The sequence below is a fragment of the Chiloscyllium plagiosum genome, chromosome 5 (genome assembly GCF_004010195.1).
Source record: "Chiloscyllium plagiosum isolate BGI_BamShark_2017 chromosome 5, ASM401019v2, whole genome shotgun sequence".
Lineage (NCBI taxonomy): Eukaryota > Metazoa > Chordata > Chondrichthyes > Orectolobiformes > Hemiscylliidae > Chiloscyllium > Chiloscyllium plagiosum.
In genome coordinates this window covers 40623105-40639042 of record NC_057714.1, presented here as the reverse complement: position 1 = coordinate 40639042, position 15938 = coordinate 40623105, and the positions used below count along the sequence as shown (strand labels likewise).

Below are 15938 nucleotides of genomic sequence, written 5' to 3'. Positions count from 1 at the left end.
CACTTCAAACTTCTGAAATTTCTGTCCATTTCGAAATTGGTCCAAGTCTCTATTCTCCCTACCAAAGTGCATGACCTCATACTTTCCCACATTATACTCCATCTGCCACTTCTTTGCCCACACTCTTAAATTGTCCAAATCCTTCTGCAGCCTTCCCACCTCCTCAATGCTACCTGTCCCTCTACCTACCTTTGTACCATCTGCAAACGGAGCCAGAATATCCTCAGTTCCTTCATCCAGATCATAGATGTAAAGTGAAAAGGTGTGGTCTCAACACTAAGCGTTGCAGAATGTCACTTATTACCAGCTGCCATTTGAGAAGGACCTTTTTATCCCCGCTCTCTGCTTTCTACCAGACAGCCAGACTTCTATCCATGCTAGCACCTTGTCTCTGACACCTTGAGTTCTTATCTTACTCAGTAGCCACCTGTGTGGCACCTTGTCAAAGGCCTTCTTGAAGTCCAGGCAGATAACAACCATGGACTCTTCTTGGTCTAACCTGCTTGTTACTTCCTCAAAGATTCTAGCAGATTTGTCCAGCATGATGTCCCCTTGATGAAACCATGCTGACCTTACCCTATTTTACCATACATTTCCAAGTATTCAGAAATCTCATCCTTCACAATGAATTTCATGATCTTACCCACAACAGAGGTTAGACTAATCTTCTATCTTTTGCCTTACTCCCTTTTTAGGCAGGTGTGTCACGTTAGCTATTTTCCAGTCCTCTGGGACCCTCTATGATTCTAGCGATTCTCGAAAGATCACCACTAATGCCTCCACTATCTCTTCAGCTATTTCCCTTAGAATTCTGGGGTGGAGTCAATCTAGTCCCAGTGACTTATCCACCTTCAGTTTTTCTAGCACTTTCTCCTTGGTGATGGCTACCATACTTAGCGCTGGCCCCCCAACTTGCTTGAATTTTTGGGATATTACTCAGGTTTTCCACCATGAAGACTGACGCAAAGTAATTATTCAATTCCTCAGCCATTTCCTTGTTCTTCATTACTATCTCTCCTGCGTCGTTTTCCAGCAGCCCAACGTCCACTTTTGCCATTTAGATATCTAAAGAAACTCTTACAGTCTTCCTTTACATTACTGGCTAGCTTACCCTCATATTTAATCTTCTCCCCTTTTTGTTGCCCTCTGTTGGTCTTTGTAAGTTTCCCACTGCCCTTCACCAAGTTATATACCTTTCGTTTTGCTTTTATGCTATCCCTGACTTCCCTAGTCAGCCAGGGTTGCCTCATCCTCCCTGTACCATGCTTCTTTTTCCTTGGGATGAATCTCTCCTGTGCCTCCTGAATTACTCCCAGAAACTCCTGCCATTGCTGTTCGACTGTCTTTCCTGCTAAGCTCCTCTCCCAGTCAATTTTACCCAGCTTCTCCCTCATGTCTCTGTAGTTGCCTTTATTCAGCTGTAATACAGTTACATCTGATTCCACCTTCTCCCTCTCAAATTGCAGAGTAAATTCAATCATATTATGATCACTGCCTCCTAAGGGTTCCTTCACCTTAAGCTCCCTTATCAAGTCTCACTCATTGCTCAACACTAAATCCAATATTGCCTGTTCCCTCGTGGGCTCCACCACAAGCCGCTCTAAGATGCCATCTCGCAGGCATTCCACAAATTCTTTTCCTTGCAATCCACTACCAACCTGATTTTCCCAGTCCAGCTGCACATTACAATCCCCCATGATCACTGTAACTTTGCCTTTCCTATCTGCTAGTGTATCTTGCGCCCCAGCTCCTGACTACTGTATGGAGGCCTATACATGACTCCAACTATTTTTTTTTCACTTTTGCAGTTCCTCAATTCTACCCACATGGATTCTACACCATCTGATCCTACTTAGTTTCTTACTACTGATTTAATTTCATTTCTTACTAATAAGGCAACCCCACCCCCTCTGCCCATCTTTTCAATACAATGTTTATCCTTGAATATTCAACTCCCAATCCTGATCCCCTTGCAGCCATGTCTCTGAGATGCCCAGCATGTCATACCTGCCAATTTTGATCTGTGCCACGTTCATTTACCTTATTCCTTATACTGCATGCATTCAGATGTAACACTTTAAAGTAGAAGTAAGTTTAAAGGAAAGGTGGAGAGACAGAGGATCCCAAAAGTTTAAGAATACCATTGAGCACATGGGACTTTGATAGCAGAAGGCAAATAGTGGTGTTGGGTTGGGGCAAAGGCAGGAGGCAAAGAATGTAATAAAGTAGAGGATAGCACGGTGGCTCAGTGGTTAGCACTGCTACCTCTCAGTGCCAGAGACCTGGTTCAACTCCCCCCTCAGGCAACTGACTGTGTGGAGTTTGCACAATTCTCCCCATGTCTGCGTGGGTTTCCTCCGGGTGCTCCGGTTTCCTCCCACAATCCAAAGATATGCAGGTCAGGTGAACTGGCCATGCTAAATTGCCCGTAGTGTTAGGTGCATTAGTCAGGGGTGAATGTAGGGGAATGGGTTTGGGTGGGTTGCTCTTCGGAGGGTTGGTGTGGACTTGTTGGACCAAAGCGCCTGTTTCCACACTATAGGAAATCTAATCAAATGAGAGAGTAGTAGTAAAACTTGAGGTTATACAGTGATAGAGAAGGTCAATATCATTAAAGGATTTGAAGAAAGATTTGAGTTTTGGGAGAAGCAGAAGTTAATGCTTGTCAGTAGAAGAAGTAGAAGAATAATTTGGTATGAGATCAGAGTTTTGGATCAGTCGAATTTAACTCAGGAAGCTGGAGAAGAGGAAGCTATTAAGTATCAGCGATTAATCCTGTTTTACAACTGCCCTAATCCAAGGAAATACACTCACTATTCATGCCAATAACGTCCATCATGTTAAGAGTTTATTGCAAAGGTAGTCTTGGTATTACAGTCTGTGGCTTATAATGAGACCTCATCTTATACAGCACAAAGATGCTGGAACTTTGGCTATCAAATATTACTGCATGATAGAAACAGTTCTACACCACGCTTCTGATCTTTATAAGGGATCAACATTTCTGAACGAACAACATTTCTCTACAGCTGTTCTGTAATCCTGTGGTGAGATGAAAAGTATTATACACTTTGCAGTCTCCCATCCCTGCAATTTCTCATTCTCACTGAAGTTCATTTTCTCAAAATTTGTATGATACTCTCTCCCAGCAAGCTACCTAGAAAAGGAAATTCATGTCAAGTAACTAAACAAACCAAACATTATGTGCGAAAATTTAAAAACAGAAAATGCTGGAAGAGTACAGCGAATTAATCAGTGCCTGAAAGAGAAACAAAGATTAATATTTCAGGTGTGACCCTTCATTACAATCAAGGGTCTAAATATATGAAATGCTCAAGCATTCCAACAGATTTTTTGTCTTTAAATAGTAATTAAAGTTCACTACATGTAAAACAAATGCTCACACCAACAGGCAAATGGAATTGTAATTTAAAGTTTCCTGAGCTGGGGCCTCTTGCAGGTGGGCTCGTTTTATATTCAGAGCATTGAAAATATAATGCTAAAGTTTTTACTAGGGCAAGGTTACCAGGATGATGGACAACTCGCAAATAGTGGCACATGTGGGGTACAGGAAAGTGGAAAGAGCACAAGCAACAAACACAGACACCAAACTCTGTTGCAAGCATAGCTAAAGGCAATGTCCAATCAAAGGGTTGTCACTGGTGTACTCAACGAATAAATGAGCTGCTTTGACAGGAAATTCCAACAGCAATTTTAATTCTGATCAGGCTTCAGGAAGTGGAAAGAATAAAAACACATCAATTATAATGACAGGAAGTCTTAAATAACATGGCATACAGCTGCTGCCAGCAAACATGATGGTTTATCTTAATTTTTTTTTGAAATAGTAACATAATATACATAGAAAGAGAAAATTCTTAACAGGATGGGGCTGATTCCCAAAACATGTTTTTTTTTTAAAAATACTGGTATTTTCTTTCTTGGCTGGACTTCTTGGGAAAGCTTCAGCTTTGCTTTATGGATAGGGCATAGTTTTCCCCTCAATCGCAATCTCCCAATAATCAGTTATAACAAGTAAACATTTGTAAATACTAATACAAATATCACATTTGCAGAATTGCAAACAATTTTTTTTCATCTAACGTTTTTTTACAGAATTAATGCCAAAAAGTGTTATAAATGATGTTAGGCTTACAAAGTATTTTGCAGCAATGCAGCTGCAGGAAATTGCAATTTTATTCTAATGTTAAAAACTAGAAAGGCAAGCACCAATCATCATTCCTAAATGCAATGCTCCATTTGCCTTTCTGACATTTAAAGTACTTTACTTCTGTCATGGTCAAATACAACAAGGTTTTTTTGTTTTCATTTGAAATAGTACCATAGAATAATATAGGACTACAAAACAACACCTGGCTAAATTGGCATTTCAAAGCTCAACCACTTCCAAAGTCTCTAACAGATGATCACGTATAAAAGAATTATATAAAATTTCTATATTTTCATTATTTAAACTAAATTCAACATAGCAAATCTGTACTTTAAAAGCTATTTCAAAACATGTACATATCTTTTAAAAATCTGCTCCGATGCAGATATTAACAAAATTATATAAGTGCTGTACTGCACTGGGTTTCGTTTATACTCATGGTACTAAAATTTCTTTAATTTTCAGACTTATTTTTAAATAGAGAATTATTCATGGTAACATTCAAGTTCTACAGCCTAGAGCTACAAATCAAGGTGCAATCTTCATCCATTTTCCTATTAATTATGCAGTCTGTTTCATGGTATTCATGATGGTTAATTTAATTTTTAATACCTTCATTAAAAAATTGTGCACACTAAACTCCAATAGCTAAAGTAATATTCGCTTTCAACAGTTCTGAAATACTGAACATTTTGATTATTTAACTTCATTCCAGATTTTAATTGCACTTTACTGCGTTTTGATCCACACACAAAAGTTTGATTCACGTACAACTAAATGACTTCTAACAGCACCATTAAAATACTACAACAGATTGAAATGAGGAAGGCCATTTGGTCCATCTTAACATACTTTTTTGAAAAACCTAGAATTCCCAATTTTCTCCCAATTCCTCCCAAACAAATATCTCAAATTAAGACAAGGTTCCAGCCAGCAGGACAGAAGCCCATTTTAGATGCAAATTATGCAATGAAAGAAATAAAACTCTAAGAAATTTTGTCAATTTGAATTGGTGCCCCTATCAAAGTCATATTTCAAGGAGTCCTCTGTTCTCCTTTTTTCAATCTCACTGACTATATTACATGCACCCATGAGGTTCCTTCTCAGTTGCCTCCTTTCAAGACTGAATATTTACATTTTCTCCAGTCTAACCTCATAAATCAATAACCGCTGGATTGTCATTTGACTCCAAAGTTTTATTTGTCTGATTAGAGAGTCGGATTCTACCAACAGCGAACTTACCAAAATACATATGTGTATGCATGATAAAAGTCGCTGGGGGTTAAATTGGATAGTCTTTGAAAATGGACGGAAGGATCACGATGCATGATTAACGTGGGCCTCATTCAAAGCAATGCAGGCAGAAAGCCAGCTTCGTGCTGGCTGCTCATTACATTGATTTCTGCAGGCAACCAGCATTAACCTCCCTATTCAATGGTTGCATGCAAAAGTAGGGAGTCCAATTGCTTATTTTTCAGCACTAATTGAAGCTGGACCTCCCTTCTTAAAGGGAAGCTGCATTATGGTTGTAGGAGGTGTTGAGATAATTGGGAATACTGCTAAATAACAATGATTAGCCAGAAAAGCAAATAAGCCAAAGGTGTTTGGGTACTACGTTTGAGATGTTGGTTGAAGACATCAGACAAGAGAGGGATGCCCTGAAAGCTCTGGCTGGAAATCGGAGGCCATCCAGACACATACTTAGCAGGCAGTGGAAAGAGACAGTGGACACAATTAATGCACAGAGTTTATCTCCAAGTACAAGGATGCAGTGCAGAAGGAAGAAGTTCAATTATTACACCAAAGCAGCCACTGAAAATGAATACATCTTTAAATGCCATATCTCAAGTCAAGCATTACTCAGTTCACACACCCTACTCACTGATTAACAATTTCCATCAGTCAAAGCTGCAATGGAGCCAGGGCACATGAAAAAGGATAACAATGATGTCAGCTCAGAGGTTGGTAAAAGTTTGAGACTTTCAGAATTGAGTTCTATTAATAATTAAATTCAATTCAGAGATCAATAGATTTTTGTATTATCCACAGGTATTAAGAAATAATGGGTACAGATGGTCTGCTAGGTCACAGATCAATCAGGATGTCACTGCAGAGTTAAATAGTCTACTCTTCTTCTTATAGTCTGGAGCTCTTCAGTACTACCCAGTCTTACCTGAATACCAACTAAACTTTGACCAGTTCCAAGAAGCAGTCAAACATCAAATGCCGCAACAACCTGAAGAAATTACCAACAACTAACCAGTAAGTATCTGATGACCCCTTTAAAATAGTGCAGCTAGGCGAAAATGGGTCCCTCATGCAGTTTAGCACAAGGTCAACTGTAACAAGAGGATGAATTCCAAAGTGGAATCATTAACTATTGTACAACATTAATTTACTACTATCATGGTCTTCCAGCAGACATACGCGCACATTGATAAATTATTTAATGTGACAACAGGTACATTTTGGACCAGAGGTATGCGTACATATCATGGACACCATTTTGGAAACTTAAGAGACTGTACTGAACCTAAATTTACTGTCCCAGTGCATTTAAATTTATTATGGAGTTGATAGTTTATATATTTTGATTGGAAATAGCACTAATTTACACTTTGAAAAACTCAACAAGATGCACAAAAAAGTAATAGCGCAGTACAGGCCCTTCAGCCCTCGCTGTTGCACCAACCTATGAAACCAAACTGATGCCAGTCTAACCTACACTATTCCATTATCATTCATATGTTTATGGAATGACTATTTAATGCCCTTAAAGTTGGTAAGTCTATTACTATTGCAGGCAGGGCATTCTGCACCCTTGTTATTCTGAGTAAAAATACTTGAATTCATTTTACAATAATTTTGTACAAGATATTCTTACCATCTGCACTAAATAAGGCTAAGAAACATTTTTTCCTTTTGAAGACTTTGTCCAAATTAGCTTCAAAGATTAACTTCTAACCTTTGATACTTCATGGTGATGTCATCGGAAACTAAATGTGTACTATCTTCTGCTCAAATCTCAGTAATTTTGTCCTTTCCCACAATTATCTGAGTACTTTTGTTTTTATGGACAGACGTATCAATTTAGCAACAGATTTCATTTGTAAACATACAGAAATAAGTTAATTAAACAAAATGGGAAATGAGACATTTGCCAAAGTAAGACAGAAAGCTAACTTGTTCTAGTAATGTTGCCAATGAATTGATCAACTGAAGTCATTTAAAATACTGGTCAATTTTGGCCAATCTTTCTTTACCTTGATCATGCAGAGGTGAATGAAATCTAAAAGTGGAATTCCAAAACAATCTTGTAATTGGCCCTATTACATGCAATTCCAGGTCTCTGCCTTATCCACAGTTTTAATCTTATTAGAGAAAACAATCTTCAGGGTACACTCTGTTCCAAGGATGCTACATTTGATTGTTTTAAAATATTGACATAATTCAAATTGGACTAGCAACTGGGAAAAGGCCTTTCTCAATACAGGGAAGATAGAGGGGTTGTTCAAAGGTTACAGGCAATGCGTGAGAATGCAAGAGGGAGAAATGAACAGACCCAATGAAATACATGTTGCAGTTGGTTGCAATGCTGAGAAAGCAACTGAACCATCCAGGTTCTGCGTAGGGGACTTGGTCGCAGTCAAATGGTTAAGTGTTGCTAGAACTCAAGAGAAGTTTTAGGAATTACAAGGTAGCCAAGTGCTACAACTCAAATAATCCAGGACAGCTGAGAAAACAGGAAAGTTGCTGGCCGTGTTTGGGAAGCAGTGAGGGGTTCGGAACCAGTTGAGTGTGTTTATAATTGCTAAAAATGCAACTCAAGTCTGGAGCTTTGAAATGTACAGTAGACTTTAGACGATCAAATGCAAAGTTATTGGGAAGCATGGTTTAGAGGTTTACCTTCATCCCACAATAAGCTATGAGCTATTTGATTTGCAGGTGGTGAGACATGTTACCTAACAAACATAATACAAATAACCTTACAAGTGGCTCAACAAATTAGTATGTTTAATTTCTTAAAATGTCAACAAACAAGTATTGAATCCACAAAAGCAAATAACAAAATTATCCTCTTCTAAACATGAAAATGCTTCAACAACATCTACTACTACCACACTGCACCCAAGTTATCGTATTGGTTTGGTGCCATCGCTTGCTTAACTTGCTCAAGTATATTTTAAGCATTTTATATGGAAACCTATTTACGTACAGTTAAACATGGGATATATGATTGTTCTATGTATTTGCTGGTTTTAATTGATTTTAGCTTGTTGGTAATAATAAAAAATGGCATAATCACAAATGAGAAAGGAATGTACAGCTATTTTGCTAGAGAGAGAGAGAGAGAGAGAGAATGGGAGGGGGATCATTAGGACCACATACACAAGTTTTCAGTTATAGCAAGTAGAATCTACGGCATAGTCACTTGTTGAGATATGAGAGACCTTTCAATATTTCCTGATCCCTGACCATTTATTGTAAACTGAAGCACAGCCAAGTTTCCATTTCAACTACACCACTGCCAGTAGAACAATGAAAAACTTGCTTTCAGGTCATTTAGAAAGCAAAGTAATGTGATCCAAGAACTCTGACTTTATACTGCACTATTACATCATCTAGTTAATCAAAAAGCTTAAAAATCATTTGATTGCAATAGCAAGGAAGTAATGCGTTTGACTGTTAGACAAAAGCAGGCAAGGTCTCATCACCTATTCAGAACATCACAAGCTTGATCAGTTTCTGCATAGTTGGTAAATAAATATAAAATCACACTTGCAATATAAATAAATTCCAGTTTTCAGATAAATTATTATACAACAGTCAGATTATTCAGAAACGATGAAATACATTTCAAAAATATCTATCAAACTCAGTTTGTTTTGATAAAATAGTCCACTGATTACTCTTCAAATATGTATTCTGATGAAGTGCACATCTATCTCAACTGGTCGAGATGTCACGATTAATCATCTTTAACACAGTCAGCATGAAACAGAAATGGTAGATTGGTGACAATTTAAACGATGACCAAACATTTAAGTTTTAGAACATCTGTGACGATACTATGGCCTTGAGAGGTGTATTTTGTCCTGTTTTTCTTTGAAAAGAGGTTTTGAGCCCAAGATGCTGTTAGGTAATTAACCAATTTATTATTCGGTTCAGTTTTCCAATATAATTAAAGTTATAAACAATTCTTTCTTTTGTTTGTATTTTAACTGGGTGTAAGAATAAAATGTGTTTTGCTTAAAGCAGAGTAGTGTAACTAATTGAATTACATCTGGAACACAGCAGCTAACACTTGCCTTTACATAAAAGTTATAGACTAGACAATCTCCTTGATATATTTGACGGAGTTTGGTCTGGTCCATAACAAAACCCAAAGTACATTATGAGCCTACTATCTTTCAAATATGGGGATACAACTGTCATTCAAGTCCACACATTATCCAAATTAAGATACACAGCTAAGAATCTTTCTTTGTAAATTACTTTTTCTCACCACCTTTCTTCTTTTATAGAACAACAGAAAATATAAACAGAAAGTTGGTTACAGAGGTTATCACTATAAAATTTTAGATTAACACATGAAATGCTATGGACTGCTAACTTTCTTTGTTTACATCCCTATTTAAGATCTACTGACTCAAACATGAAAATGTTTATCCTAAAGCTTGTGAGAATATAAATTGCAAAGAGAAACTTAAGGCTGCATGATATTCATTTTTCTACTCAAAATGACCAAGTCAATTGCATTCAAAGCAGCACAAAAGGTAATTGGGAGAAAGTATTAGATTTATTTAAGGCGGGGAGCGATGGCTCGTGCAATTCAAGTGGAAGAAGTGCCCTGTTTTTTGCTCAGTGCGGTTGATCAAATTTAAATGTTGATCTATTTTTATTTACCAGATTTCCTACATACTCCTGAAGTCACCTCACAGCCTCTGGCCACAGCACAAGTAAATAAGATGCAAAGAGAACTAATTTAAGGAGAGTGACTCCAGAGAATGTCAATACTTTTCCAAGAGGTATTTGCCAATTAGTTGTAGAGAAATACTAATATTTGCAACAATATCTAGTATTGCAAATTAGGTAGTCTTCTTTCACTGAATCTTTCAACCATCACCACAAGAGGGTGCCTTTTTGCTTTGCAAGTTAAAAAAAAAAGAGGGCAGATATGCATCAAAATTTGTCTTTTTTTCTACCAAGTTTTGTTCCAAAAGAAAAACTGATGGAAATCATAGCATATATTACAGCATGCAATTGGATATAAACATTTTAAATTGTGGTGATGTGAAAAATCTGTGAAATTAACACAGGTCATTATAATGGAGTGGCACATCAGTATATTATAAACTCAACACTGGTAGTTCATGTTGACCTTCAACAGATGGAGCTTCTCATTTCATATACGAAGAGTTAAATTTGTAATTGATTTAGCAATTTTAAATATATTTCATTCCGAGGTTTAAGCAGGCTGCATTAAGTCATTGACACAGCTCTTCCTGAAGCGTATCAGACTGTTAGAGTGCAAGGGCTTACTATTGCCATATGAATGGAACAGAATGGTGTGTGGTAGACGCCATCATTTTGTCTTAATTGGAAGTTGGACACCATTTTATTATGAATTTACTACTAGAAATACAAACGATGCAAAATACGCCTAAATCAGTGAACACTTCATTGCTAGAAGATTAGAAAAGTACGCATCAAAACAAATTGTCAGCTTCTGCCCAATTTTCCTCAAACTCAAAACTCACACTTCAATAGCAAGACTATCGTTCATATTACATAATAAAGACCTTGCCTAAGCATGGACTTCTGCTGTCATATGCTGCTAACACACAATAACATTTTGTCAACAATTGCAGTGTCAGAATGTAGGCAAACATTTATGTTGGAAATACTCCTAAGTAAAATGCTACCCATTACAAAATGGGCAGTGTGAAGTAGGTAGAATAGCTTCCTTGAACTTTCAGGCAACTTTAGCAAAGCTGTTTCTTTCTTACATTTGTCTGAATCTTAAAACCCAATTTTCCGCTTTTCACTTGTTAACTGGAACACACAAGACCTCATACATGAATTTATATTTTTCCCAATACTCACTTGGTTTTTCACTCATTCACGATGTTCACCAGCTTTTCACCATTATCTCAACATCCGAAAATCATTTCTGGCTAACGTACCTATTCAATTTCAGACTAGATCCCATCAAAGTCCAAACATTCCCTGGTAGTAGTGTACTCCTGTTAGCTTTCTTTGGTAATATTATGGTCAGCACAAACATTTAAATTGAGAAAATAGAGAATTAAGGCTATCAACAAAGATGTTCTATGCTTCCCAGAAATCTGGAAGCCACCATCCCAGGGTGAACAGCATTTTAAGGAGACACTGTAATCACTTTTGGAGAAGTGCGACACCTCAAAAATTGCAAAAGGTAATGAGTTGGATAATAGCCATTGATTCAGAGGCCTTTAGGAGAGACGTCTAGTGAGAAAACTCTTGAATTGGCCACAAATATCAGGTTTAGTTTTAAATAAGAATTTGAGTGAGCAAGTAGGAGACAAACAAGTTCTAAATAAAATACAACTGAAGTGCAGATTTCCAAATATATAATACATCCTGAAGATGTTTGAAAAGCAAGCTACCTTCTGGCTGGTGAGCAATGGGCGTTTGGGTCTCTTTGGAGTATGACACCACTTCTCGAGGTAAAAAATCAACTTGGGTAATTTTTGAAATCACAAGTTTCGGCATGCGACGGCTGCATCAAATAATGAGAAAGATCTTTTATATTTTCAAATATGTTATTCCAAATTACTTATTTTAAAATCAAAAGGCACATCATATTTTCAAAAACAAATGAGAGGGAAGTAAAATTAAACACATCTGTTTGAAGTCTAGATTATTGCAGGTTAGATACGTTTGCTATTGTTAACTCAATTCCATTTCTTTCCCTGAAAGGTATATTCATATTATATCTATGAATGCAAATAGATGCTGTACGTTTGCCATTTAAAATACTGGATGTAGGCTTGCTTGCCATGCAACTAACAGGAAGGTTCATTTTCAGACATTTCGTCACCATAATAGGTAACATCTTGAGTGAATCTCTGGATGAAGCAGAGCTTTCTATTTGTGTTTGGGCTTCCTTGGGTTGGTGACATTTCCTGTGGTGATATCATTTCCTATGGTGATGTCATTTTCTGTTCTTTTCTCAGAGGGCCATAAGTGGGATCCAAGTCAATGTGTTTGTTGATAGAGTTCTGGTTGGATCCCATTTACCACTCCCCGAGAAAAATAACAGGAAATTATGTCACCACAGTAAATGACATCACAAACCCAAACTCAAATATTAAGCGGGCTATACCATCAGTGCTTCAACCGGAAGCTCACTGAAGATGTTACCTAGTATGGTGACAAACCAGCTGAAAACAAAGCTTCCAGCTCAGCGAGCAAACCTGCATCCAGAACTTCAACCTGAGCTACAAATCTTCTCAAAACCTGCTAACGTTTAAAATATTGTTTACATGAAGTTAGGTGCATCCAGATTAGTTGCATGGTAATAGATTATTTTTATCAAATTGATTTTCTTTGTAAGAAAGATGATCAGGTTACTGTTTCATTATTGTGTACAATAAATAATGGAGAACAATTTTCACAGATACATACCCAAGGTCAGAGTCAGACTGCAGCTGGAGCACAGAAGGATCAGTATCCCATTGCAATGCTCTAAAAGACATACAATATCTCATCAGAATACAGACTAATAAGATGGCATAACAATTATTAACACCTGTAAGACCCACTATTGCAATGTATGTATTTATTATCCAATGTATTAATTTTTTTTACCATTCTCCTAAATACTTCATAACAAAATATTGTTTTAATATTGGATGGAACACTACTAGGTAAAAATAACACTGACAATAAAAGGTGGTATTAATATGGAAATTAGCCAGCAAGTTCAGGGAGATCTGGCAGCACCTGTGGAGAGAGAAACATTGTTAACATCTGCAGTCTAGGATTTTTCATCAGAACATTTCTCTTTCACAAATGCTGCCTAAGCATTTCTGGCTTTTAATTTCACATTTCCAGCATCCACAGTATTCTTATTTTGTATTAACACACTAAGACTTAATTTTACACAGTGGATATTGGCTTTAAAAACAAATCCTCAATTTGACTCCTATTTGTATCTTGGGGGCTCAGAATTTTGCACAAGTTAAAAAAAAAAGGAAAATAATTCAGTGTAGGCTTAACCATGAAAAATGGTGCATTGCAAGACAACATTAAAGAAAACATCAAGTGCACTTTCGTAGGACAAATCTACAGGATTGATCTAGTGGGTTTAATCTCTTTAAAAAATATATTAAGTAATGGGAATAGTTGTGTCGTCTCTGTGGGAGAATGATTTATTGGAAACAGGAACAGGAGTATGCCATTCATCCATCAACTCTGCTCCACCATTTAATATGACCATAGCTGATCAAACACTTCAATATCACACTATCCCCTTAATTCTTTAAGCCACTAGTAATCAGAAACCTATTAATCTCTACTTTAAATATACTCAAAACTGAGCTTCCAGAGCCCCCTGTGGTACTGAATTCAGAAGATTTCCCACTGTCCAGTTAAAAAAAAATCTCATCTCAGTCCTAAACAGTATCCTGTCATTTTTAAATTGTGTCCTCTGATTCTAGACTCCCCAACCAGGGGGAGCATCTTATCTGCACCTACCCTGTCCGCCCGTTTAAGTATTTTGTGCGTTTCAAAGGTGATCACATTTAATTTTTCAAAACCCTACAGAATACAGGCCTAGTTTGACCAACCTCTCATCGTAGGACATCCCCTCATCTGAGGATGAAGTCTAGTAAACCTTAATTGCACACCCTCCATGTCAATAACCTCTTTCCTGAGACAAGGAGACCAAAACTGCACAGAGTGTTTCAGGTACAGCTATGAATCTGAAACAAGACGTCATTACTCCTGTACTCAAACCTTCTTATGGTAAAGGCTAAGAGATTCCATTAGTCTTCCTAATAGCTTCCTGCAGTTTAGCTTTTAGTGACTTGTTGACAAGGACACCCAAGCCCCTTTTTATATCTGCATATTTGTGAATGATTTTCTGTAACGCAAGTAAGGGGAAAACATCTGGGATAGAATTTTTCACACACTTGATCTGCATATGCCATCGCAATAAATGTGAGAAATACAGCAAAAGTGGAAAAATCAAAAAGTGTACTTCAATAACAAAAAAATCTGAAGATTGTCCTCTTCAGGTTTAAATGATGGGTTTGGTTGTTGCAAATGAGCGGCAACCACCTCATTTCCATGCATGTGCATCTCATTATTAGCTGATCTTGTCTTGCTTCTATGCAGCTTCCAACTCTCTTATTTCCAGAAAAACTGTAGCAAAAATCCCTGAGTGAAAGTCAGAGCTGTTACCAAGCAACAGCACACTGCTTGCTTCTTCCAAAGCAGACTTTATCACAAAGTCCATGACATGCCCCCATGGACACAATCCTTCGTTCACGCATGTCAGCATTGCAAAAGCACCAGCGTCACATCATTATGACTGCTTTCAGACCAAATCACGCACCATTTTCACTTTGAAGCTCAGGAGCACTTGTGACTTGCAAGTTTTTGCCAGATTCCTTTATGCACAGGGACACACATGTACCTATAAGATGTTACCTTATGATATTTGGTTTAATCTCTTCATGCTCACTCATTTCAATTCAATTCAAAATTACATGACAGGAGGGTGCTAAACCACTGTTGTGTACATCACTATTTTGCATTAATTTCTAACATCAAGTCAACATGGCTGTGTGCTGGAAACGGTATCTCACCTGGCTGTGGTATATTTAATTGTATCACCAGGTAACCAAGTGACACCATCTCTTTATCTCCAATAAAATAAGCTAACCACTGAGCCACCGTGCTGCCCTATACATACATATATAATAAAGGATCATATTCCATTTGTGACGTTAATTACCTGCTTTAGGTAAACACTAACAATTTGGGACCCATGCACTAGAACATTCAAATCCTTCAACACCGTGGATTTCAGTACTCATTCACTATTTAAGTAATACTGTTTTATTTTTAAAACATTCCCTTCTGAGGTGAACAATTTCAAGTTCCTCACATCATATTCCATCTGCCAGCTTTCTGCCCACTCAACCCATCCGTCTGCAACCTTCTATATAGACTTCACGACATACTTTCCTATCTGTTTTTGTATCATCTGCAAACAGCTACCATGCCTTTGTTCTGCTTATCTAAGTTATGATATGAACTGTAAAATATTGAGACACAGCACAGACTTCACTCATCTCATCCTGCCAGAAGAAAAAGACCCATTTATGCATACACACACATTTTCCTTCCATTCATGCTAATACACTACTTGATACACCATGGGGTACTTTGTACAATTACTTTTCCTGTGGCACCTCATAAATAACCTTTTGAAGATTAGATTAGATTAGATTCTCTACAGTGTGGAAACAGGCCCTTCAGCCCAACAATACTGAAATACTATAGTTGAAATCCAATTACAGTATTTCAACAGGCTTTCCTTTACCTACAGTGCACATTACTCCTTCAAACATAAAATGCAATATATTGGTAAAACAAGATTTCCCCTTCTTCAAATATACACTGCTTCTTTACCTGAGGTTTTTTTTTCAGAAAACGCAGCTACAACCTCCTCAATGATCACTTCTAATATCTTCCTTACAGTTGACATTAAGCA

The 15938-nt window shown here is 37.3% G+C and overlaps 1 protein-coding gene across 8 annotated transcripts in view; it reads right to left on the bottom strand.

The window, feature by feature from the left end:
* The window catches only part of LOC122549819 (cytoplasmic dynein 1 intermediate chain 1), a 271821-nt gene that overhangs the window by 176058 nt on the left and 79825 nt on the right, over window positions 1-15938 (bottom strand). For all 8 annotated transcript variants that reach the window (XM_043689901.1, XM_043689899.1, XM_043689900.1 and 5 more), the window contains exons 5-6: window positions 12842-12901; window positions 11821-11933 (exon numbers count right to left, since the gene is read on the bottom strand). In XM_043689901.1, the coding sequence (XP_043545836.1) occupies window positions 11821-11933; window positions 12842-12901 (173 nt within the window). The remainder of the gene's footprint in view (window positions 1-11820; window positions 11934-12841; window positions 12902-15938) is intronic.